This window comes from Saccoglossus kowalevskii, chromosome 11, assembly GCF_978046115.1.
Source record: "Saccoglossus kowalevskii chromosome 11, keSacKowa6.1, whole genome shotgun sequence".
Taxonomy (NCBI): Eukaryota; Metazoa; Hemichordata; class Enteropneusta; family Harrimaniidae; genus Saccoglossus; species Saccoglossus kowalevskii.
The window spans coordinates 15804402-15827585 of record NC_140651.1 but is presented as its reverse complement, the minus strand read 5'-3'; the positions used below and the strand labels follow the sequence as shown (position 1 = coordinate 15827585).

The following is a 23184-nucleotide window of genomic DNA, read 5'->3' as shown; positions in this document are numbered from 1 at the left end:
TTATCGCATGGCAATGGCAATGTGCCACCTGACATATAACTGGAGTGAGTTGAAATCCTGGTATCACCAATGACAGGGCTGTAAATGACTCAACATCAAACCAGAAACATAGAATGTAAATGCATGGATCTGTTTGTACAGAATACCAGTTTATTCCTCATTATTTATGTGGACCATGTTGAAAAGATCTCAAACCATTATGAGGCCAATGAAAACAAATTTGGTGTTTCCAGTATTAGGGTAAAAACTATTGGGTAGTTAGGCAGGGATTTTATTATTTTAGATTTATTTTTGCCCAACATGTTCAGTCTACATCAAATACAATCTTTTTAAACAACTGTTTTTTTACACGCTGATATTAATATCAACTTGTGTTCATTTTAGAAAAAGGTAACTATTTCCATAAAAATAAAATTTGGCCTTATTAACAAATGACAAAACATGTCATTGTTTAAGGTTGAGGTGAGTGGCGTGAACTGTTGATCGATGGCATCATTTCAAGAATGGCAGCTGGTGACAGCAAAACTTTCACTGATGTACATGTGTAGGTAGACATCAGCACAAGGAATAGGCCCCTATCAGTTTCTGCCTAATAAATAACAGTTATGTACATTCCTGATGTGGCCATTTATCTACAATTGCAACATCACAAGCATGATAAGAGCATTTTTGTTGTACACATTGCAGCTCTTGCTGTTTCTTCATGTGACAAAAATACGCCTAAATCACAAGAAAATTGTAGTGGGCCAAACAATGGTCATGAAAAAGTAAGAATGGGTACAGCCAGCCATGCCAATGTGATGAATGAAATACAATTTTTTGCATAATATTATACAGTGTGTGGTAGCCTATGCCGAATAACGAATAGGGTGGTCATATCCATGCCCTAGACATGGCTACATCCGAGGTCATCATTCTTGCAATTTCATTATTGCTGGCTGCATAGACCAGACTATTAATGTACAAGTATTTACACATATCGGCCTCATTTTGGTTTTAGATGCTATTTTATTGAGATGCATCGTGACAACTGTGGCCGTGAAGGACCGGTAGGTTAGGTAATTTTTACTAGTCGCACCGTGCATGTGCACATCACACAAATCATACGAGTTCACAGGCCATAGGCCTAGTAAATCGCTGTCATCATTTATGTACGATGCAATATTTGGCGATTTATTTTTGGCCATTAGATTCCCTGATTCATGACATCATGTGCCAATAAATCCTGAAAATCGGCTTTGCTAAGCGATGAGTCGTTTAGTTCAAAACACTGAATGATCATAGCATGGTCTGCAAAGTTTTATAGGTAAAGCAATTGTTAAGAATATTTTAAAATTTGTGGAAAAACATGAGCTCTTACCTTCTATTAGTACAATGTCTGTACGGCGTCCTTGGCTGACTAGCAAAATAATCTACCTCATCGAAAGATGCGTGTACGTGTACTGTAGACAATTTCCATGACGACGTCACGACTTTTGCATATCAATTTTTCTCCGCTTTTTTCAACAAATAGTTCACTTTTTTCTCATGGGAAAACGTCGTCAATCTTATTTTATTAACCTGAACGTTGTCTTGACAGCGCAAATTATACCCAAATAAGCGTCTTTGGTTAATTTCTGGCACCCAAAATTGATTCTCGTCTCAGTCCTAATTACGCGTTTAGGATTGACCTGGTGATCCAAAATTGACCTCGCATGAAAAAACTGCCGCCTACGGCGGGTCCCTTGATCATTGCGTCAGCCACTCCACTAGAAACTAGCTATCATGTGGGGAACGTTTAATGTTCTGATACAGGTTTTCGCCCATTCCCAGTGACACTGATGAAACTCACGGTTCTCGATGAACACAAACTCTGTTTTATTTCAACGGAACGGTTTACAAACACTTGTTACATCAGCGACATCTTGAACATTCTAGAAAAACCTACCAACGAGGCTCGAACAGTATCATGGGTAATGGAAGAGTATGGAGAATTTATCTTACAAATCAGAGTGAAATCATCGCGAATGACAATAACTGTAGAATAGCTGGTGCATAAATTTTGTAATAAACGATTTCCCGATATCAGAGTGTATACACAAATAAATCACGAATCTTGTACAATGATATATCCTGAATGTTTGTTGTTCGATAATAATAATTCAGTCACGATGTTCATAACAACTCTCATAATGCGCTCTGAAAACCCGAAAGTTCTAACTAAGAATTATTTCTCATATTTGAACTTCGCTAATGTTCATAACAATAATTGAGACTCTAATATAATAACTAGACTTTTGGAACAAATGTCAACATAAAAATCGATAAATAAGAAGTTTGTTCTCGGCTCCTGGTGAACGTGACCCCAGGTCATCAGTGTTACTAAAATAGCCACTTAAATTAGCAGCACTACATAGCAGGTTTTCCACACCCTCCCCCTATTAAAGTTACCTTAACTTTAATATCATGGTTTTCTAATCGTCCTCAATCTCGTTTGCAATGACACCAACTAAGCGGTTCACTGCAGCAGTCTTTGCCTTTCGACTTGGACGACTCACATTCTGGTTCTTGAGGGTCCCAACTGGTTCTTCTGATTTAATATCATCACCCACTGGAGTTTCATCATTTGTATTGCTGATTTCTAGGTCACAAACCAATTGTAGTGGCCTTTCAACGATGTAGCCACTGCCTGTCTTGATTTTGTATCCTCTGATCACTCCGTCCTTACCAACAATGGTATCTACAATGCGTCCTATCTTCCAATTTGCTCGGTTCTTTGTTGAGTCCTTCAGTAGAATGACAGAGTTCTTTCCTGGCAATTCATGCTTTTTGGTTTCTAACCCCTTGGTATTACGCTCCTGTAATGCATGTAAATATTCATTCAACCAACGTTTACGTACATGTTCTCTACAGGTCTTAAGGTATTTTAGACGTTTGCCTATGTCATCATCTAAGTCATGAACATTGTCCTCTAGGTAACGTGCTGGCTGTCAGCGTAACAACATATTTGGAGTGATAACTACTTGTTCTAAGTCTTCCTCCATGTAGCACAATGGTCTGTTGTTCATGAAAACTTCTACATCCAGCAGTACTTCCTCAAGTTCTTCGAACATCAGCAGCGCTCGTCCTATAGTTTTGGATAGGGCTCTTTTTGTGATGCCAATGAGTCTCTCAAAGAAACCACCCCACCATGGAGAGCGTGACAGGTTAAATCTCCACTCAATGCCCTTTGTTGTGAGGTAGTTGAATATATCTTCATCATTCTGAAGCTTAGTTAGCCACATCTTGGTCGCAACAAATGTCTTGGCATTGTCACTCACCATACAACTTGGTGATCCTCTCCGTGCAACAAACTCCTTCAGTCCACGTTTGAATTCTATCGCTGACATATCTTTGCACAGCTTTAAGTGTACAGCTCTGGTAGTTGCACATGTAAAGAGAGCGATGTAAGACTTATTCGTTTCACTCTTGCCTAATTTGTAGTGAAGTGGTCCTGCAAAGTCCACACCTGTCACATCGAAGGGCTCAGTAAATTCAGTTCGGAAGGCAGGCAGAACTGATGTCACAGGTGCATCCAACATTTTTGCACGGTACTTTTTACAATTGTTGCAATTGTGTAGTATTGATTTGACTAGGGATCTCAGTTTTAGAATCCAGTATTTCTCTCTCACCTTACTCATTGTTGTGGCTACTCCCCCGTGTAATGTTAGAATATGGCAATGCTCAATTATCCGTCTCGCTAAGGCTGTCTTTCATGGAATGTAGATTGGATTGTAACCTTGGATTCTACTGCTGCATCTCTGTATCCCGTCATGATCTACTGATATTGCAATGTCGACTGCCATTCTGTTTGTTTGTTGTGTCATTTTAATCCATACTGTTTCCGCTGCTGACATCTCAGATTTAGTGAGAGGCCCAATCCGTCTCATCCCTCTACAGCTGTCTGCAAAACGCTTTATGTGTGTCGTTATGCGCAAAAGCTTCCAGAAGGGAAATCGGCTCAGGAGGTCTTGTACCCATTTATTCAAGTCGTTCTCATCTTCTGTCAGGAGCATAGCTTTATTGTACTTCGTTGACCTCTTTTCTGTTTTCGTGCCTGCTGATTCAGAAATCTCTGGTTGAACTGGTCTGTCTATCTCACTTGAAAGCCACTTTGGCCCATTGAACCAAAGTGTACCAAGACGGTCTGGCGTTGTGCCTCTGGTCCCTAAGTCGCTTGGGTTTTCTGTTGTCGGTACATATCTCCACTGAGCATCTGTAAGCTCTCCGATCTTTCTTACTCGATTGCGAACGAATGTTGACCATTCACCGTGGTTTTGAAGCCAATACAAAACTGTTGTGCTGTCTACCCAACTATTCCAGGCTGTGATGGGAAATGCAGCTAGTGCCTTTGAAACATTATTCTGCAATTTAGCTAAAGTATGAGCAGCTGCCAATTCCAATCTTGGGATGGTCCTGTCTTTTGGTGCGATTCTGGACTTGGCAACTAACAACTACTGACTGACTGGTTTTGAGTCCCGGCATGCCACAACATAGACTGCAGCACAGAGAGCTACTTTGCTGGCGTCTGCAAATCCATGAATCTCAAAACTTGTGGGTGTGTCGGTAAACACACAGCGTGGTATGGTTATGGTTGGTGCTAGTTGCAAGCTCTTTATCCACATCCACCATTTTTTTTGTGAATTCCCTCTGGCACCCTTTCATCCCAATGTAACTGAAGGAGACAAACTTCACTGAAGATCAATTTTGCAGTGATAGTTACTGGTGAACTCCACCCAAGTATGTCATAAATGCTGTTAATATCCGATATCATTTTCCGTTTAGTAGTTGGTTCACTGCCTTTTAAGCCTGGCTCAAAGTCAAGAATCAGTGTGTCTTCCATCTTGTTCCATGGGATACCGAGAATCGTTGTGTCACTGGTTGATGTGTTATCAGTCCCTTCATGTTTTATGTTGTTTTTGGAGCTAAGATGGGTGATGTTGCTGTGCTATTTGTGAAGTGAAAACCCACCTTCTGATAGTATTTTGGTAGATTCTTCTTTGAATACTGCAACATCACGTTCTGTCTCTCCTCCTCCTTGAATATCGTCAACATATGTATCATCCAATAGGGTTTGGACTGTTATTGGATAGTTTTCCCTATAGTTCTCAATGTGTTTTTGCAGTGTTACTCCTAGGATATATGAACTTGAAGTTGCTCCAAAGATCACCCGTGTAAAACAGTACTCCATCAGTTGACGATCTTGTAGATTGTTGTACCACAAAATTCTCATTGCATCTCTGTCTTGTTCGTGTACTCGAATTTGAAGAAAAGCCTTCTGGATGTCTCCTCTGATGCAATATTTTCGCATGCGGTTCCTTATCATAATGTCAAACAGTAGTGGCTGTAGTGAGGGGCCTGTCTCTAAGCAGTCATTGAGTGAGGGGCTTTTTGTGTTGGCTTTTGCTGAGCAGTCGTACACTATCCTCATCTTTGTTGTTTCTGCTTTCCCTCTGATAACAGCCTGATGTGGCACATAATGAATGACCTTCCCTGTTTGATGAAATGGTGCAGGCTCAATAATTCTCTCATTTATTTGTTCTCTCATAATGTTATTGTACTCCTCTAATTTCCCCATTCTCTCTAGTTTCTTTGATGTGCTGTACAGTCGAGCTGTGCATAAGCCTTTGTTTGTAGGAAGAGGAATGTGATCTTCCTTCCATGGCAGTTTGGTTTCGTAGTATCCCTGTTCTGTCATACTCAACTGTTGTCTAAATTCTTCATGAATCATTGAAGTGTCTTTGCTATCCACATCCCTAATTCCCAAAACATCCAATGAGCACAGCTTCTCAAATTCTTCATATCCGGTTTTCATGAAGAACTGCTTCTCTGTTTGACTTTCTGTTGATGACTGTTTTCCTGAAATTTTCCAACCCAACATAGTGAACTCAGCACCTGGATCCTTGTCTGGATTTATGCCCAACACCAGCGGTTCTGTTGTTCGAATCCTCTGGTAGTCGGCTGCTCCCAAGATGATGTGAATAGCAAGTAGATTCTCAGTCGTTTCTTCCTTACTAAACTGCAGTCTGCGAAACCGAACATGTCGTTTCTTCAGTGATTTGATGTTTGGGTTTGGTAAGTGGGTTAAAACACCCTTTTCTGCATTTACACAGGTGACATCAAATGAAAACCCACCTATTGCTAGTGATTCTATTGTAATATTGTACAGTTCGACAGTTTTCCTGACAGTGCCATACATCTGTTCTATACAGCGTTGTTCTCTCTTTATAGGTTTCAAGTGCAATTGTGTTATCAAGTCAGTACACACATATGAACTACCAGCACCTGTGTCAAACATGATTCGAACTGTCTCTGTTCCAACTTTGCTCAGGACTGTAGCATGAATCGCACTTGTATGCTGTGTAGTGATACTCAGTCCCTTTTCTACTTTTGCACTCTCTGAAACGTTAAGTGTAGATTTTGCCCTGTCACAAATTGATGTGTGGTGCTTTCCTTTGCAATTTCTGCATCCCCTTGATCTGCAGTCACTTGCAAGATGTCCAACTCCTGTGCAGTTGAAACACATTCGATTTCTACGGAGTATGGCTCTCCTTGTGGCCAAATTGAGCACTTTGACACAACTATAACTGGAGTGATCTTCAGAACGGCAATACACACACTTAATTTTACGATTCGATGTGTGATCTCCATTACTCCCAAGCAGCAATTTTTCATCTTTTCTTTCCTTATCATCTCTCCATTTTGTAGTATTATTCTCCTCAGTAACTCTCTGTGGATTTCTTTCCACATATTTCCGCAGACTCTCAACAAGCTCTTCTAGACCCCATTCTTCCCAGTTGTCATCCTTTTGTACAAGCACTTCACGTACAGGACCTAGTTTGTCCATTAATGTATATACTGAGCTTTGTGCTGTAGTCAGTTTATTCATTGTTTTGAGTGTACGCACAATTCTTGATAGCCTGTTATAAAAGTCATGTACTTCATTCAATTTGTGGATGTTAGTAACAGTTGGAATTTCCTCAAGGTCTTTTATCAGTGATTTGTGTACTTTAATATCTTTACCGTATGTTTGTAGAAGTATTTTCTTAGCTTCCTGATATCCTGCAGCAGTGTGAGGCAGTCCCAAGATGTCCTCTCTTGGTTTGTCTTTCACCAATTCAATTAGATAATTAAATTTACTGACTTCATCAATATTGGACCCATCCACCTCCACAGTAAACTGATTCCAAAAGCGTAACCAGTCTTTGTAATCACCAGAGAAGGGAGTAATAACTTTTGTAGTTTCACTGCTTGTGTAGAGGGCGCTGTTAAAGACTGTCCACTGCTCACCTGTTCAGCATGTCTAGCGTGTATTTGTTTTTCATAATCAAGTTTTCTCAAATACCACTCCTCCTCTCGTTTTTGTTGACGAATAATTATCTCTTCAATTTCTTGTTGTTGTCGTAGTCGGTGTTTGGATTGCTCTTCACTCACCCTTTGCTGGATATGTAGTTCCTTTTCTAGTTTCCCTTGTGTCTCTCGCTCTGTTGCATCATCAACCAATTTTCTGATATGCTGACGAGCCTCCCTGATTGGTTGCATGGACGCTTTCTGCGTTGTTGTCCACTGCTTCACATACTCTAATTCTGATTCTTTGTCTAACAGATATTCAGTTGTTTGATCTCTCGAATGCTCCAGCCGTTTCAGTAACTCGCCTACTTGTTCATACGCCATTGTTATATCAGCAGTACATTCACTCTGTGATAATTCAGTAATTTCCTCAAGCTTGAGTTTGGCTATTGTTAGTTGCCTTGCAAATTTCTCTTCCGTAAATGCCATGTTTGGTGTATTTCTGTGTGGCTTAGTATGAACAGTTCACGTATTCTTTAACTTCGCATCAAATGTTTCAGTTCTTTTTATATAAGCTGGCAATAATACTCACTGTTGTATTACACGGTTCTGTATAACACAAACGCTATTGTGCAGTAAGTCCCGTCGTGGTCGCCACCTTTCAGTGTGGGGAACGTTTAATGTTCTGATACAGGTTTTCGCCCATTCCCAGTGACACTGAAGAAACTCACGGTTCGCGATGAACACAAACTCTTTTTTATTTCAACGGAACGGTTTACAAACACTTGTTACATCAGCGACATTTTGAACATTCTAGAAAAACCTACCAACGAGACTCGAACAGTATCATGGGTAATGGAAGAGTATGGAGAATTTATCTTACAAATCAGAGTGAAATCATCGCGAATGACAATAACTGTAGAATAGCTGGTGCATAAATTTTGTAATATACGATTTCCCGATATCAGAGTGTATACACAAATAAATCACGAATCTTGTACAATGATATATCCTGAATGTTTGTTGTTCGATAATAATAATTCAGTCACGATGTTCATAACAACTCTCATAATGCGCTCTGAAAACCCGAAAGTTCTAACTAAGAATTATTTCTCATATTTGAACTTCGCTAATGTTCATAACAATAATTGAGACTCTAATATAATAACTAGACTTTTGGAACAAATGTCAACATAAAAATCGATAAATAAGAAGTTTGTTCTCGGCTCCTGGTGAACGTGACCCCAGGTCATCAGTGTTACTAAAATAGCCACTTAAATTAGCAGCACTACATAGCAGGTTTTCCACAATCAAGTCGGTATCCAGACACATTGAAACAAATCCATGACACTTCACAAACAAGATCTTCTATCAAGGTCGTTCACATCTTCAGTCAGAAAATTAAAAATAGAAGACAAAATTGAACAATTAAATGAATAAAAATGAAAAGAAGAAAAGCCAATATGATTTGATTTGGTATATATCATAACATAGTATATTTTTAATAATATAAATTAATATGACACAACGAAACTTCCTCTCCGTGCCTTGTTTTTACTTCAATAGTCTTGATTCCTCTATGTCATTTGTTTTACTGCTTACACGATGTTTCTTCACTTTTCTGAAATAAAGCACATTATTATACATCTGTAACCGTAACGCCATAAGTTACAGCTTGCCGTAATTTTGCGGTATTTTACTGGATATTTTCATCCTACCATATTTTGAAATGCGAATTCCAAATATGGAATGATTACGCGCGTAAACGTCCTCTAATATTAAAAACAAACATGGCTGCCACCACGATTTTACTCCACATTCTTTTCTAAACTTTTTGGATTTCGGCATTCCCATGATGTAACTTTTGAAGGAAAAGATGTATAATACTAAGGTTATTACGAGGACACCTCAGACAGTACGCCGTCGCATCGACCTCTGCTGCGCGTTGGTCGATACTCCCGCTGTACTGTCTTCATGCATACTTAGAGGTGTCCTCGTAATAACCTCATATTATCGTAACTAACTCGTTGTTTTAAGTTCACAAATAGATATTATTCACGTCAAGTCATCGTGTTATACGTATATTTGTGACTCACAAGGTTAGATAGGAACGAGGATAAATAACATTACATTTGATGGTGTATTGTGACATTAATATCACGGGGCATTACATCCCATAAATGATCCATTGGGTCATGATGACCGTGACGATTTCTCCCTATTTACATAATCGTATATCAAACTGATTACAACACAAACGATGTGCACTTACTTTCCAAACTGCTCAGCTTTCTCTATTGTTTCCGATAATTGCTTTCCACGTGTTTCCGGTAAATATATTACTAATATACCTGCTATGATTGAGGTAATCCCGTAAATTAGTTTAGGAAGTGGTTTCCACAGTTCACCCATTAAAATCAACTGAGGCGCCAGAATACCGCCAGTATATGCACACACAGAACACATCGCGAGACCCTCCGACCTGGAAATATTTGTTAATAATTAAACCAAAGACAACTGTCCATTTACAACATTCTTTTCCATATAAAACAAATTTTGCGGAGAAGATGAAATGAAAGTAATACTCTACTTTAATCACAATTATTTTGTAATTAGCGAGGAGTAGCATAAATCTGTGTTACCGTATTACCTTTATCTTTTAGGACCCAGCCAAATACTGTTAGTAAATTGTCTGTTACCGTCTATTGAACATGTATATTTGATAAGCAGATCCTTACCTCAAAGGTGTAGGAAATATTTCTGCTGCATAGACACGTACCATACCAAATGCGCACGTGATACCGAACTTCCCAAGTAGCACCAACGCTAATCTCACCCGATAATTACCGCCACCTGTAACATTAAATGTACTTTGCATGAAATAAAATGCATAGGTGAATGCCAGAAACATTTTGCCGTCCTACACACTTAAACAAATATCAAAAATGCTTGGAGCAATACCACGCGTTATCCCCAGTGTCACCCGCAAGTTATTATTCCAATTATAATTGATGATAATTGCTAATCACGTCTTCATGCTTTTTTGTATCACCATCGGGCGAAAACATCTGGTTGTTTACTACATTTATGTCAATGTATAATTCTTCCTTCAATTTGAATATGTTTTGTATTCAATTTGTATTGTTCATGCACAACGGTTTTAGTTTAATTTGCATTTTATAGGCAACTTTTGAATAATGATTGCGGTTTGATACATTCCACTTTACATGTTAATTTCATTTTTACATTGACACTGTACGCATGCTAGATAATGATTAAGGTATTTACACGTAATTCGGTTTGTTGCATACTGTTAATCTTTACGCATACATGTAATCCGAACACGCGCACGTTCACACAACTAAAGGAGGTGTACTTACATGTAGGTATAAATGCTAACACAGAACATGCTACGCCGACAAGACCCCATGCTATAAGAAGTGATCTTCGACGTCCTATCCTGGGAACATCCATCAAGATCATCCCGGAAATGTATGCAGGGATTTCTACAGCACCAGCAAATAATACATTGAGGTATGCATTTCCACCCAAACTGGATGTGTCAAATGATATCCCATAGTACACAAGGGATGTAATGGCCCTGTTGAGACATTTATATTAATGTACTATGATTTCACAAAAATGACAGAATACAACCGAGAATACTTGAAAACAGAAAAGTTGTTAGGACTGAAACATAACTGTACAGAGAGAGGTATATAGTTCGTAGTAATGCAAAATTATCATATCTTCATCAGTAATATCAATTACCGACTACTTGTTTCAATATATGACAAATCAATATATGCTATAATTAAAAAAAATCCACAATACAAGGAGAGCCAACAAATATCCTGAAGATATCATTGAACCACTTCTGACTCATAAATGTATTACTACACCTTGTTAAAATATGTCAAAAACAAATAGAATATCTCACCAGTTGTAACAAAGAATTAGAAACTTCAATCGCAGATTTGGATATCGTAGTAGATCAGCACAACAATAATTGTTCTGGTTCCCGGAATATGTTTTTTCCTAAACTCCAACAGTAAATTGCATTTGAGCCTCACGTTGCTCAATACGATGACGATGAGTACATCACAGAACACAGATTTCGTTAAACATTGAATTTTGAATAGTAAGTTAATCACTTATGTCACATGGGTAAAATCCATTGTGCTTGTGCGATGGTTTAGTAAATGAATAACATGTACATGAGTTAATTTTATGAGTACTCTAATACATATATATCAACATGAGGTAGAATTCAATATATAGATGCTCACAGAAGAGCATAATGATGAAGTTGCAAGTATTTCCCTTTGTGACATTTCGATTCAGTTTAATACACGAACATATTACCAATCCTGAATGGACATCTTTCATCGTGACATATACACTACACCTACTTACATGGAAGTGTATTGTGTCGTCATCACTATCCAAGTCTTGATTAAACAGATCTTCAGGAATTGTCACTTTATTTACTCTGGCAAATAACTTGATGGTTTCCACAGCTTTCTCTGTCCTTCCAACAGAAATAAGCCATCTTGGTGATTCTGGAATGATCCTATTTATACAGTTACAGTTCAATATTAGTCAGTCAAAGCTTATTATAACATCTCAAGTGTTTCCCGAAAATTACACATGTGTCTATGAGTCCTATAAATAACACACCTTCATTTACGTTTATACAGGAACACATTTATTCAAGTGTTGTGTAATGGTTGGTTGTATGACAATTCGCTGTGACAATATAGACATAGTCAGTATTTTATACAAACTGACTTTGACGTATATCTTATTCATAACGCATGCGAAGTATTGAATACAATAGATTAAGCAATACATACCAATAGTAACTTAAAAACATGATACAAGGTACAACAATGACCAACTGCAAAATCCACCAATCACGTATGAAGTAGGCATACCCAGCTAATATCATATATCCAACACTAAGATGTGCCATATATATCATCCCCGTAATGGCGCGTTTTGTCGGTCCAACATACTCACTTACTGAAAAGTATCAAACAACGCAAAATAAAGAAAAAGCATTTATATTAAAACAGTCATTATTTGTTATTGACACTTTAGTTTAGAAACAAACTCACCTAAAGTGAATGCAGAGATAAAAATTCCGTATTGCCCTGCTGCCATGAAAAATCTCAGTACAGCAAACACAACGTATTTGGGAGAAAATGCTTCTAGAATTCCAGTAACTATGAGTAATATATATGACATCATAAATTGATCCATTCGACCAAACCTATATTAAAAAAAATCAAACAAGGTGACTATATTACAATTGGGAGCTAACCTTTAATACAACGTATTCATGTAAATATGTAAGCTACGATATACGTTGTGTTAACACACAACTAAACATTGTCTACGTTGCCTTTAAGTAAATTTAATTGCATCATATTTTTTGACCTTGTTTATTATGTTATATTTTCATTTATTCGTATAGAGTAAAGATCCTTCAGAATAAAGTACATTTAGTGTTTTTGAAACACTTCATATCACCTCTCGACAGTGTGCAAATATTTATACCATTTATGTTTAGGTATACATCATACATCTTTAGATATATATCATACATATTACATATGTACCGTACATATTTAGGTATATCCGTACATCATGTACATCATACATTTACCGTAAAACCATTAAATTTCACTATTTAGTGTTTAAGCAATTTCACTGGGTTTTAATTTCATGAACTTGGCAGAAAAACAATGAGTTCGATTGTTACTATACATGTTCACATAGATTTAATTTGGAGAATTTTACTTCTCAACAAAACTAACGAAATTAAAACAGAGCGAATAATTAATGCGTTTACAGTAAATACCATATGTCATACGTCATATGTCACTGATTGACTATGCATTATAATACGTAAGTATGTCTAGTGTTTTTGTCTGCTACATATCCGTATGTTTGCGAGTATTCTAATTCTAATTCTAAAGAAGACAACAATATCACTTACTGGCCAAAGAAGATGACCAAAATTACAGATCCACCCAGCATCCCTAGCATGTAAACAGACGAGGCTAATGCATTCAGATAGAATCTATCACAAACCAAGTCAAACTGGAAGGGAAAAAAACATATCAAATGTGATTGTCATGTAATCTAGACATGTGAAGTTCAGAGTATTATTTATCATTTAGCTAGCGTGTTAATTACTTGCGTGTGTATGCTATTTCCCCAAAATATGAATAACGTTATATGTTAGTTTGGACAGAAACCCCACATATCCTACATAGACCTATGTTCTTGCTCATGCAAATTATAAATGGAAATGTTCGTTAATACATTTTTGCTGGGAAAAAAGTTGTCAAGCTTTATGCTATGAAAAGTTTAGATAATTTCTAGGATGTGAAATTTACTAACCTCTTGTGACACTGTTGATTTATATTGCGATGTATCGTATTCCCATCCAAGATCACATTTCATAGTTTCAGTGTTGTTAAGATATTGGTCGATGTATGCCTCTGAATAATCAGTAACGGAATCATAGGATATGTTATAACGACGACATTGGTCAAATACTAAGACAGACTTGCATCCAAAGTTTCTCGTTTCTTTTGGTATAATGAGATGTTTAACCAAATCCTCACAGCTCTCAGTGATGTTATTAAAACAAACTCGTTTGCTGATTTTATATCGATCAGGAACTATACACCAGGAATCAGTTGTCGCAAGAAGAAAGACTGGTGATATAACTAAAAGAGCAGATGGCACGGTACCCCCTATTCCCAGCAGAAACAAAGCTATCTTTTGATAGGTACCAAACTCTCCCACTATATTTACCAATATATCGTCATAGTGCAACATCTGTAAAACAATTACAAACATTGCTTTATGTATAAACTTTTAATACTTTTTTTACAATCACATAACAAGTTATATATAAACATAACACTTTCAAAAGTCACAAGATCATTACAACACATAAATAGTCTGTTAATCGCAAATGTTACTAAACACTCTGTCGTAATCGATTGTATGATAAAGTATTCGTTTATTACATCTCTATATTTTATTTTGTCCAGTATTCTCAAGTGAGTGAGGTTACTACATGTACAGAAAGTGCTATGTATATTTATTCATCTGCTGGCAAAGTGACTGAAATCACTGTGATACAATTGATAGAATCACCGACTATGCTAACGTTTTGACATATTGCCTTTATCTACAGCTTCGCACTGCTACTGCTAGTGGTACACATATTATGTGTGTCAACATCAGTTGAAATGCAGTTACATCCACAAGCAATATATGGCCGCCTACTGTTTCTACACTTTATGAACATTAGCATAACTGGTCTTTCTTGTATTCTAAGTAGATGCAGGAAGGTATTTTACCCTATTTAGCATACTGTAGGTATCGCAAGCTTCCACATGCATAACGAACTCTTATGATAATGAACCACCAAATAAAAACTCCAGCTAAACGTGATACATTTATTTAATTCAGTTAATGATCAATAATAATTTACACTCAACACATTTCAGTTTCATCAACGACGCTTAAGTTTGCATTTGATTCTTGTTCATGTAAGTGGTGTTGATTTGGGTCCAGGTATTAAAACAGTTCGTGATAGTGGTTCTGATTCCCCTGCCTGCCTCAGCAGCCTTGTTGATAAGATGAGCATTACTGGTTAATTTATCAGTTATATTTTGTCCACACTGAGTGAAGAGAAGCAGAACGGTCATGAAGTAAAAATGGATGTAAGATGTTTAAACTTAGTCTATGGTGTGGGACTAGACAACGATTGAACAATAGACAGTATTCTAGTGGTAGTGGTGGCCTAATCTAAGTAATATAGAATTGCCAGAATTACAAATTAAACAGGTCACTCTCCTTATTGTGAATGATGTCCCAGATGAGTGCCGTAGGACGCAATCATAAGGTATTCAGATGCTACGTTGCTGGAAGTTCAATTGAAAGAACGTTTGGCATTAAATAGGATGAGGAAAATGACACATTTAACTTCACAATGGGTGACAGACTGAGAGAAGAGATATACAAGGAGAGATGTTGTTCTTTGTTCTTTCTTTAATCTTGTTCAATGTAGTTTGCAGATGGACACATTCAAAGTTACTCCTCTCAATGTGACGGCAGTGTTGATGCATGAACTAGCAGCAGCTACAGTTGCAGTGAACATCAACAAATTCAAGATGAAATGCAATTCCCAATCCCGAGAATCCTATTTTCTCCGGATCCGACACTTGTTACCCAATATATTGGAAGCATGGTTACAAGATTCCAATCATTTGTCTCTAACCAAGGGCAGTAGGCAAAAATTATTGAGTTAGTGCGATATTAGAAATAATACATGACTATCTTGACTAAAATAAGTTAGTAATATTGTAGTCAGAAATGAACAAAAAAACATTACTACATCACAACTACTACATTACTACTAATGTACATACAAATGTACACACCAGATTATATGTAAAAAGATATCGATTATTTAAAAAAAGCAACAAAGAGCAGAGGTTCTCATCGAACTTTGCTAATACAAAAATTGTCTGGTTGAGATGTTCCGGTAATACGCTATACCTTTGGTTAGTAAGCGTGGAGCGTCAGAATTGCCGGTATTGAGTTTCACTCTCGACAATTTTAAGGAATAAAAACATTGGAGTTTGAGGTTATCTATTACACAAGTTTTAGTAAGAAATGATATAACCATGTATACGACATTACTAAGTGTTTGATCAACTCCTGGGAAGACGTAGACATGCAGTCATTTTTATTTTAATTAAACTTATGTAACTACATATTAACACGGTGATATATACCATATACCTTTTTTTCTTGTTTTTTTTTTAATAATGTTTTTGTACCAGGCGACAGTTCTGGACATTGAGTGTCACTGTTGTCTCTCCTGATTTTTTTTGTAAGTGCCGATTGCAAGTTTTGTTCAAAAACGCGAAAACAACAGATTTTGACAAGGAACAAAAATACAGAAATATATTATGAATAATTCTTAACATAATGCAAACCATATGTACACCAATAATAAAAATAATTATCATTATTTCCGATTACACCTGAATATTTAAGACAAATAATAATTTGCTTCTTATCTCTGTTTCGCATTTATTATGTTTTGAATTCTGCCTGAAAGAAGCTGCATGAAATTACAAAATATGTAGTTCACAACTAATGTATAACAATATTTTTTGTAACAAATAGGATTTTACTTGATACAAATACTGTATTTTCCTCGACAAAAATATGATAGGATATGGTAAATTGTTTTCCCTTTTGCGCTTAGCTTGGAGTAGCTATAGTTCTTTTCGGTAAATTCAAAACTATGTTTTGACATTTGCGCTTATTGTCGGTGGAAGCAGGTGATTTAGTTAATTTGCAATATTTCCCACATCATAGCTAGTAGTAGTTAATCATATCCTAATGTTTAAAAACTACTAATCAGAGTGCACATCTATATTGACGAATTAAAAATCAATAAGCACTAATATTTTACATATTTTGAACAACTTGAATAATACTGTAATGGAGTTAATTATTATTCACTGGGTTTTAATTTTGCTTATTTCGCTGACTGGAAAATGCGCTAAATTAAAACCCAGTGAATATGTAAAATTTTGCATAGAACACATTAACTAAATGATAAAACCGTGAATTTAAAACCCACTGAATATGCCTGAAATGGAAAATCAGCGAAATTTAAACCCAGTGAAAATTAGTCATTTTACAGTAAGTTGAATTAGTAAAACATTTTACCATATTCTGTATTTTCAACACAGATACATTGTGCATGCTGTGAATAAAATACTGAACCTACGATTTGTTGGTTGTCCGAATATATGGGGGTATGTGTCAAATGAGTAAAACAATGTATGGTAATGAATGTTTTACCATATTAAGGTTATTGCAGGATTACGATAATTTATTCACTCACACAGTACGAGGTCAATACGTTTACTGTAGTGTAATTATGCATATATGGTACAGTATCGCTTTTACAAATGAATACTAGCATATCAGTTGGAATTCAGCTACAGTCACAACGACAAATTTGACATCAACGAGCGCTATATTCAATATTTATAAAAATAAATTCAATTCTACCTTAATTACCACCAGACATCAGAAAACCAAACCCAATGTCCAAAACGCAGATATACGCCACGTTGTACGTACATTGCCTTCTCTATAATACTGGATTATAGTGTGGGTAGTTCGAATTTATGCTAATGAGGTACTTGTTTATCTGTTCTAGTATTTACCTTGCCGTTTATTCGGTGTTATTTGCTTACCCTTTTCTATGTGGATTATGTTATTTTTATTGCTTTGGTTCTGGATATGTTACACAGATATTAATTTACATATATTTACCATAAATTATACAAAGTGCTATGTTAAAGATGCAATATTGACGAAAATATGCAATTTTTAAAACTGTTATTCGATTCAACACTGTGGAGCTAATCGGATTCTGATTTAACAAATATAAAAACAGTTGCATTGGCAAAGCGCACGACAGTATTCGTTAGATGAAAAATCAAAATCACTAATACGCATGTGCAATAAATGTTACTGCACGTGCCAAAACAATGCACATGCGTATTAAGAAAAAACATTGGTTCATAGAACGAACGCCCAAACGTGTGCTAAAAGAACAGTTCAGAATTGCTGCTGTCTTACTTCAATAGATAAGTCAAACAGTTTCAATTTATTTAATGAGCTGTGTCATTACTAGGATGTCATCCTTGTGAAACAAATATTACTTTAACTGTACTATTCAATCAATTATGGTGATGCAAATAGCTTTGTCATCACAACGGAAACGACCCTGAAACGACTAGGCATTTCACAAATTATTACAAAAAAGCGTGATTCCGCTTCTATTGGCTACTATTTTAACAAGAATCCTTCTAAAGGACTCAACTGCTTTCTAGAAAATATTTTTTTTCCCTAAGGAATGCGCTTTGCCACTGTCAGATGACCCGCTTCATTTACAACATAATACATTGCCTTAAAATAGCATATAGTGAATGCATACCTGTAGTGACGGGATAGATAAGCGTAATTCAGTTCTCTGAGCTCACATGCAGAATATATTTCTGGACACAACTAAAGCCTAATATCATGTTTGGGACGATCATGTGATCTCATGTTTACAACAGTTAGGCAATCATCCAATTGAAACCATATTTGACAGAAATGCATGTTGACCTTAGCTAATAAACCTATATGCAAATTGTATAGAGCCTGGTACAAGATAAAAATATTGATTATAATTAAAATGCATAAATATTACTGAACGGTTAATGACAACGAATTTTGCCATCAATATGCCTAGTTTTGTCGAGTGTGGGACACATTGTGATACTAGACGACCATATTAAAACATGGAGCTTGTGAAACTTGTGATTACCCGTTTTCTCTATGCGCCAATATTAACATAAAATAACCATCATAATTGTATTCTCTAGAAGAAAGAAAAACTATAAGCAAAACATAGGATATTAATACTCAACATCAGTAAGCATCTGTCTATTAATAAAACGTCAGTGAAAAAATAATTAATCTTGGTTATTAAAATATGGAAATACCCACTGGGACCACGCACATAAGATATGGGGTCAACCCTGAGCGTGGTGTATGGAATAGATTTGACCAACAAATCAACAATGAAGTATGTACAGAGTATGCATTAAAGCACACAACCTTCAAATTCAATAGAAAATACCAGAGACATTCTTACACTGCTGGCTGGCATTGGAAATCTAACCTCGACATAGATCGCCTCATCTGACCAACAACAAAACTAATTTATCGTCAATGGTAACTAACATTCACACATTCCGAAGCACTGTGCGCAGTGAAACTTTAACCAGCTTAAATTAATTTTAGCTGAATATGTTAAACTAATACTTTAATAAATACTTCTCTAAAATAAGCACAGTCTCAAAGAAGTGTAGGAATGCTTTCACTGAACAAGATAACAAACACAGAGAGAGGGAGAGTGAGAAAAACATTCTGTTCGAATCAAATCAGTAAAACAATATTACTGTCAGTATACATTAGAAATATGATTATTCACAGACTCAATGACGCGCCTGTAAAACACTAGGTCATTATCGGTTATTACTTCAGTGTAAATATATTTTTCCACACGCCACAGCACAGCTAAACTAAAACAAAGTCAGTCATGACAAAAGACGAAACATAAACAGGAATATGTACCACAATCGTTGTTTAAAAACAAGACAACAGTACCTTAATGTAAGGAAAGCAATACTATGAACAGAGGATCAATTCCTCGCAAAAGATGGAGAACGCAAACAAAACTATGAAACAATGAAAATCAAACAGTGAGTCCCGACAGGAAGACTAAACCTTGTATTGGAATATTTTTCATCGTAGATAAACACAGAAATTATTCTCCGGGTTTCCCGTATAGTTTGAATATATTGTGTGGGGTTAACGTCTTTTAGTTGAACGTGGTTTGGATTTGTCGAGGAAGCCTGGAATTGGCAGTTGGGCTGGCTATTGTTTGTTTGAGTTTCCTCTCATGCTAATGACATGGATGGAAGCAGCTGCTAATGACCATGCAGTACAGGCTGCTGACACTGGCTCTATCAATTTTCGTAAGGGGTGAGTAACAACATCAGCATACCTTCAAGTTTATTCAGGATAACTTCCGGTTCCCTTCTATCCTCATAAAATCTATAGGGCATTTGGCAAGATGTTGTTGCTTCTTTAACGAACATGCCACCTGTCAACATGCGTCTTGTAGTATAATTCAAACGACACATGTTACTAATTACCCGATCATGCATTTACATGACCAGAGAATTTCATACTGCATAAATGTCTTGTCAACATCCCTAAGAGACATGAACTTACCAAAGAAATGCAGACTTTAACAGGAATATGCAGGTCAATCTGTGTTAATGGTTTTGTCATTTTCGGTTTTTGCATTTTCTAGGCGTTCTTAAAATATTTACTTGCTAACAACAACATAAATATTACAGTAAGAAATTCTTCATGCGATTGTTATTGTTTTTCGAAATCTATATATGTCGTTTTACACGTTTAAAGGCACTAAAAAGCAAAATGTGTCATATGCAAAGTAGTTTACGTTCCACTATAGGTAGGACCATGATGGCGCTGTTCATATTCGGATGCGATGACGTCATACGGGTGGGATGACGTCACAATGGGGGACGGTGCACACATTAGCATAAATGATGACGTCACAATGGGATCCGTGCATAAATTAGCATAAGTGAGCGTACAAGGCCGTAAAAGGGGTCATTTGAATGAGGATGACGTCACAATGGGATACTGTGAATACATTTTCATACATAAAATAGATTGAATACGATGTCGTAACGAGGTCACCGTGACATTTGCATAAATTACCATCAATTTTTAAATTTTTTTTTTAATTATTTTTTCAATTATTATTGTTAATTGGACGAGCATGGACGTCACGAAAGATTTTTCAGAATGTATCGTAGAGGGCGCTCCCTCACACACACACACACACACACACACACACATAGGCTAATAAATGCACGTCATTTTGAAAACTAACGCAGTTTACTGTACAAAAGAAGTAAACAAGAATAAATTATTGACATGGAGTATACATTCATAGCGTGGTTGAGTATTTTTGTTTACACCACAAAAAAAACATACGATGTGAGTAAGGAAAATAGTTGCATAGCGTGTAAATGTTTAGCGTGAATAAATATTTTTTTGTTAACACCTCGAAAAATACGTACATAATGTGTAAATGTGTGGCGTGGTTCAATTAATTTTTAACGCCACGAAGAAAATACATAAACGGACATAAACGATTTGATTACAAAACACAGAGAAGAGAAAAGTCAATAAAAGTAAACAGTGATAAATGAAAAAATAATTCATTCTATATATACATATGTTGTTCATTTCTTACTTCCTTTCAATGAGTCAAACAGTCTGTACACTTATTTTATGCCATCAGTCTAATCTGAGTGAGAGAGAATAATATTAAAAACCGATAGTTATATAAAGAGGGTATAAGTTATAGGCTAACTCTTCGACTTTCATTCATGGTGAATTTCAACTCTGTAGTAATTCACACTGCCACGAAAGGAACAGTCATAAATGCGTATTTGCTTCATTTCTCAATGTTTTTTTATGTCCAGGCGCGATCCCATACACGGAGGTCGAAATTCACGTATATTGGTAATGCTTTCAACTTGAAACCCTATTCAATATCCATGTTTGCGAGTGTTAATGTTTTAGATAACATAAATATACAAATACACCAACATCTATTGTTTATCATCTACGTGGGAGGTCTATTTCACGTTGGAAACACTCATGACGAGCTAGTTATAAATAACCCTACGCCTTAAACTTAATCTTGTGATTTAGTTCAGACTGGTATTCACGAGTGTGCTTTGGAGTAATACACATCGCTCGTATCAATAACTGGTGATATTCTCGGGCTGGAACGCATTGGGCCACTTTCTGTCTGAAATACCCTTACCACAAAGACTATTTTGACTCGTACAGTAGTCATGTCATGGAATTTAAAAGATTTCTCGTACGTGGATCTACAATCATCGAATACTCTGATTTCAAGCCATGTATGGCCAATACGTCCTGTATTAATGAGATGACCCTTCACGAAAGGATAAACTTGGTCTACTGCCGTTGAATCTTTGGCAAGCAGGTGAGGACGTACCTTCTTCGCTGGGGGAAACGAAAATTGCTACGTTACGCCCGTAAACTCATTCTGTGAAACGATCAGATAAATATATATTTTAACTCAACGCAGCGTAGTCCGCCAGTTTTGAAAAAAAAAACGTACGTCGATCAACCGACTTTGCATACTTCACATTTTACCGGATTTATGACCGCAGTTTTACTGTGACTAATACTTTTAAATTTCCAACCCTAACTTATACACTCTTTATATAACTATCGATTTTTAATATTATTCTCTCTCTCTCTTTTTTTTCTACGACAGATTAGAGTGATGGAATGAAAAAAGTGTACAGACTGCTTGACTCATTGAAAGGAAGTAAGAAATGTAAAAATGAACAAAATATGTATATATAGAATGAATTATTTTCTTTTATTTATCACTGTTTACTATTATTGACTTTTCTCTTCTCTGTGTTTTAATCGAATCGTTTATGTACTCGTATTTTTTCGTGGCGTTAAAAATAAATTGAACCACGCCACACATTTACATGTATGTACGTATTTTTCGAAGTGTTAACAAAAAAAATATTTAATCACGTTAAACATTTACACACTACGCAACTATTTTCTTTACTCACATGGTACGTTTTTTTCGTGGCGTTAAAAAAATACATTCTTGTTTACTTCTTTTGTGCAAAATGACGTGCATTTATTAGCGTATGTGTGCGTGTGAGTGTGTGTGAGCGCCAAAAATCTTTCGTGGCGTCCATGCTCGTCGAATTAAAAAAAATAATTAAAAAAATAATTAAAAAATCTAATTAAAAAATAATTACAAAAAATAATAATAAAAAAATTGATGGTAATTTATGCAAATGTATTCACGGTGACCTCGTTACGACCTCGTATTCAAATCTATTTTATATATGCCCCGCAATGTAATTCTAAGGATGCTATTTTCGGAAAAGTATCAACAACTACAAATTCTGTTTGAATCGCTGAGAAACATGCCCTGGCTGCATCCCCTTCGTCAGCATAATGTTGAATCCAGTGACTAAAAAGCGTTCCGTGACTTCAGAATTGTTTAGGTTATGTAGTCCCAGACAACAGTTTTTGGCTAAGTCGAGTCAAGGTCTTGTTCGCCGTATGATGTAAACGTCACGTGTCAAA

General features: G+C 36.3%; 3 protein-coding genes across 4 annotated transcripts; all 3 read right to left on the bottom strand.

Moving 5' to 3' along the window:
* Window positions 1-2453: 2453 nt before the first annotated feature.
* On the bottom strand, window positions 2454-3560 carry LOC146736232 (uncharacterized). Its single transcript, XM_085505222.1, has 2 exons — window positions 3003-3560; window positions 2454-2966 (listed from the first exon to the last, which is right to left on the bottom strand). The coding sequence occupies exons 1-2, from the start codon at window positions 3558-3560 to the stop codon at window positions 2454-2456; spliced, it is 1071 nt and encodes a 356-aa protein (XP_085361348.1).
* A 171-nt stretch (window positions 3561-3731) lies between these two features.
* On the bottom strand, window positions 3732-7797 carry LOC100366510 (uncharacterized). The gene is made up of 3 exons (XM_085505221.1): window positions 7309-7797; window positions 4990-7198; window positions 3732-4342 (listed from the first exon to the last, which is right to left on the bottom strand). The coding sequence occupies exons 1-3, from the start codon at window positions 7795-7797 to the stop codon at window positions 3732-3734; spliced, it is 3309 nt and encodes a 1102-aa protein (XP_085361347.1).
* A 244-nt stretch (window positions 7798-8041) lies between these two features.
* LOC100377170 (organic cation transporter protein-like) lies at window positions 8042-18421 on the bottom strand. Of its 2 annotated transcripts, none has more exons than XM_085504915.1 (11): window positions 18368-18421; window positions 13720-14163; window positions 13313-13416; window positions 12429-12583; window positions 12165-12333; window positions 11725-11881; window positions 11249-11346; window positions 10689-10909; window positions 10047-10161; window positions 9581-9790; window positions 8042-8929 (listed from the first exon to the last, which is right to left on the bottom strand). In XM_085504915.1, the coding sequence occupies exons 2-11, from the start codon at window positions 14161-14163 to the stop codon at window positions 8863-8865; spliced, it is 1740 nt and encodes a 579-aa protein (XP_085361041.1). In that variant the 5' UTR covers window positions 18368-18421; the 3' UTR covers window positions 8042-8862. The 2 variants fall into 2 exon arrangements, with proteins under 2 accessions (XP_085361041.1, XP_077864426.2); XM_078008300.2 differs by lacking the exon at window positions 18368-18421 and adding an exon at window positions 17434-17520.
* Between the last annotated feature and the right edge of the window lie 4763 nt (window positions 18422-23184).

Bases quoted from the DNA above. Each gene is read 5' to 3' on its own strand.
- LOC146736232 (XM_085505222.1), bottom strand. From the start codon at position 3,560: ATGTTGGATGCACCTGTGACATCAGTTCTGCCTGCCTTCCGAACTGAA. The intron at 2,967-3,002 runs GTAGTTATCACT...TTACGCTGACAG, and splicing joins TGGAGGAAGACTTAGAACAA to CCAGCACGTTACCTAGAGGA.
- LOC100377170 (XM_085504915.1), bottom strand. From the start codon at position 14,163: ATGTTGCACTATGACGATATATTGGTAAATATAGTGGGAGAGTTTGGT. The intron at 11,347-11,724 runs GTAAGTAGGTGT...GTTGGAGTTTAG, and splicing joins ACGACACAATACACTTCCAT to GAAAAAACATATTCCGGGAA. The intron at 10,910-11,248 runs GTGAGATATTCT...ATGTCTCAACAG, and splicing joins CTAATTCTTTGTTACAACTG to GGCCATTACATCCCTTGTGT.
- LOC100366510 (XM_085505221.1), bottom strand. From the start codon at position 7,797: ATGGCATTTACGGAAGAGAAATTTGCAAGGCAACTAACAATAGCCAAA. The intron at 7,199-7,308 runs GTGAGCAGTGGA...TTTTGGAATCAG, and splicing joins ACGCTAGACATGCTGAACAG to TTTACTGTGGAGGTGGATGG. The intron at 4,343-4,989 runs GTGGGTTTTCAC...TTCCCATCACAG, and splicing joins TACCAAAATACTATCAGAAG to CCTGGAATAGTTGGGTAGAC.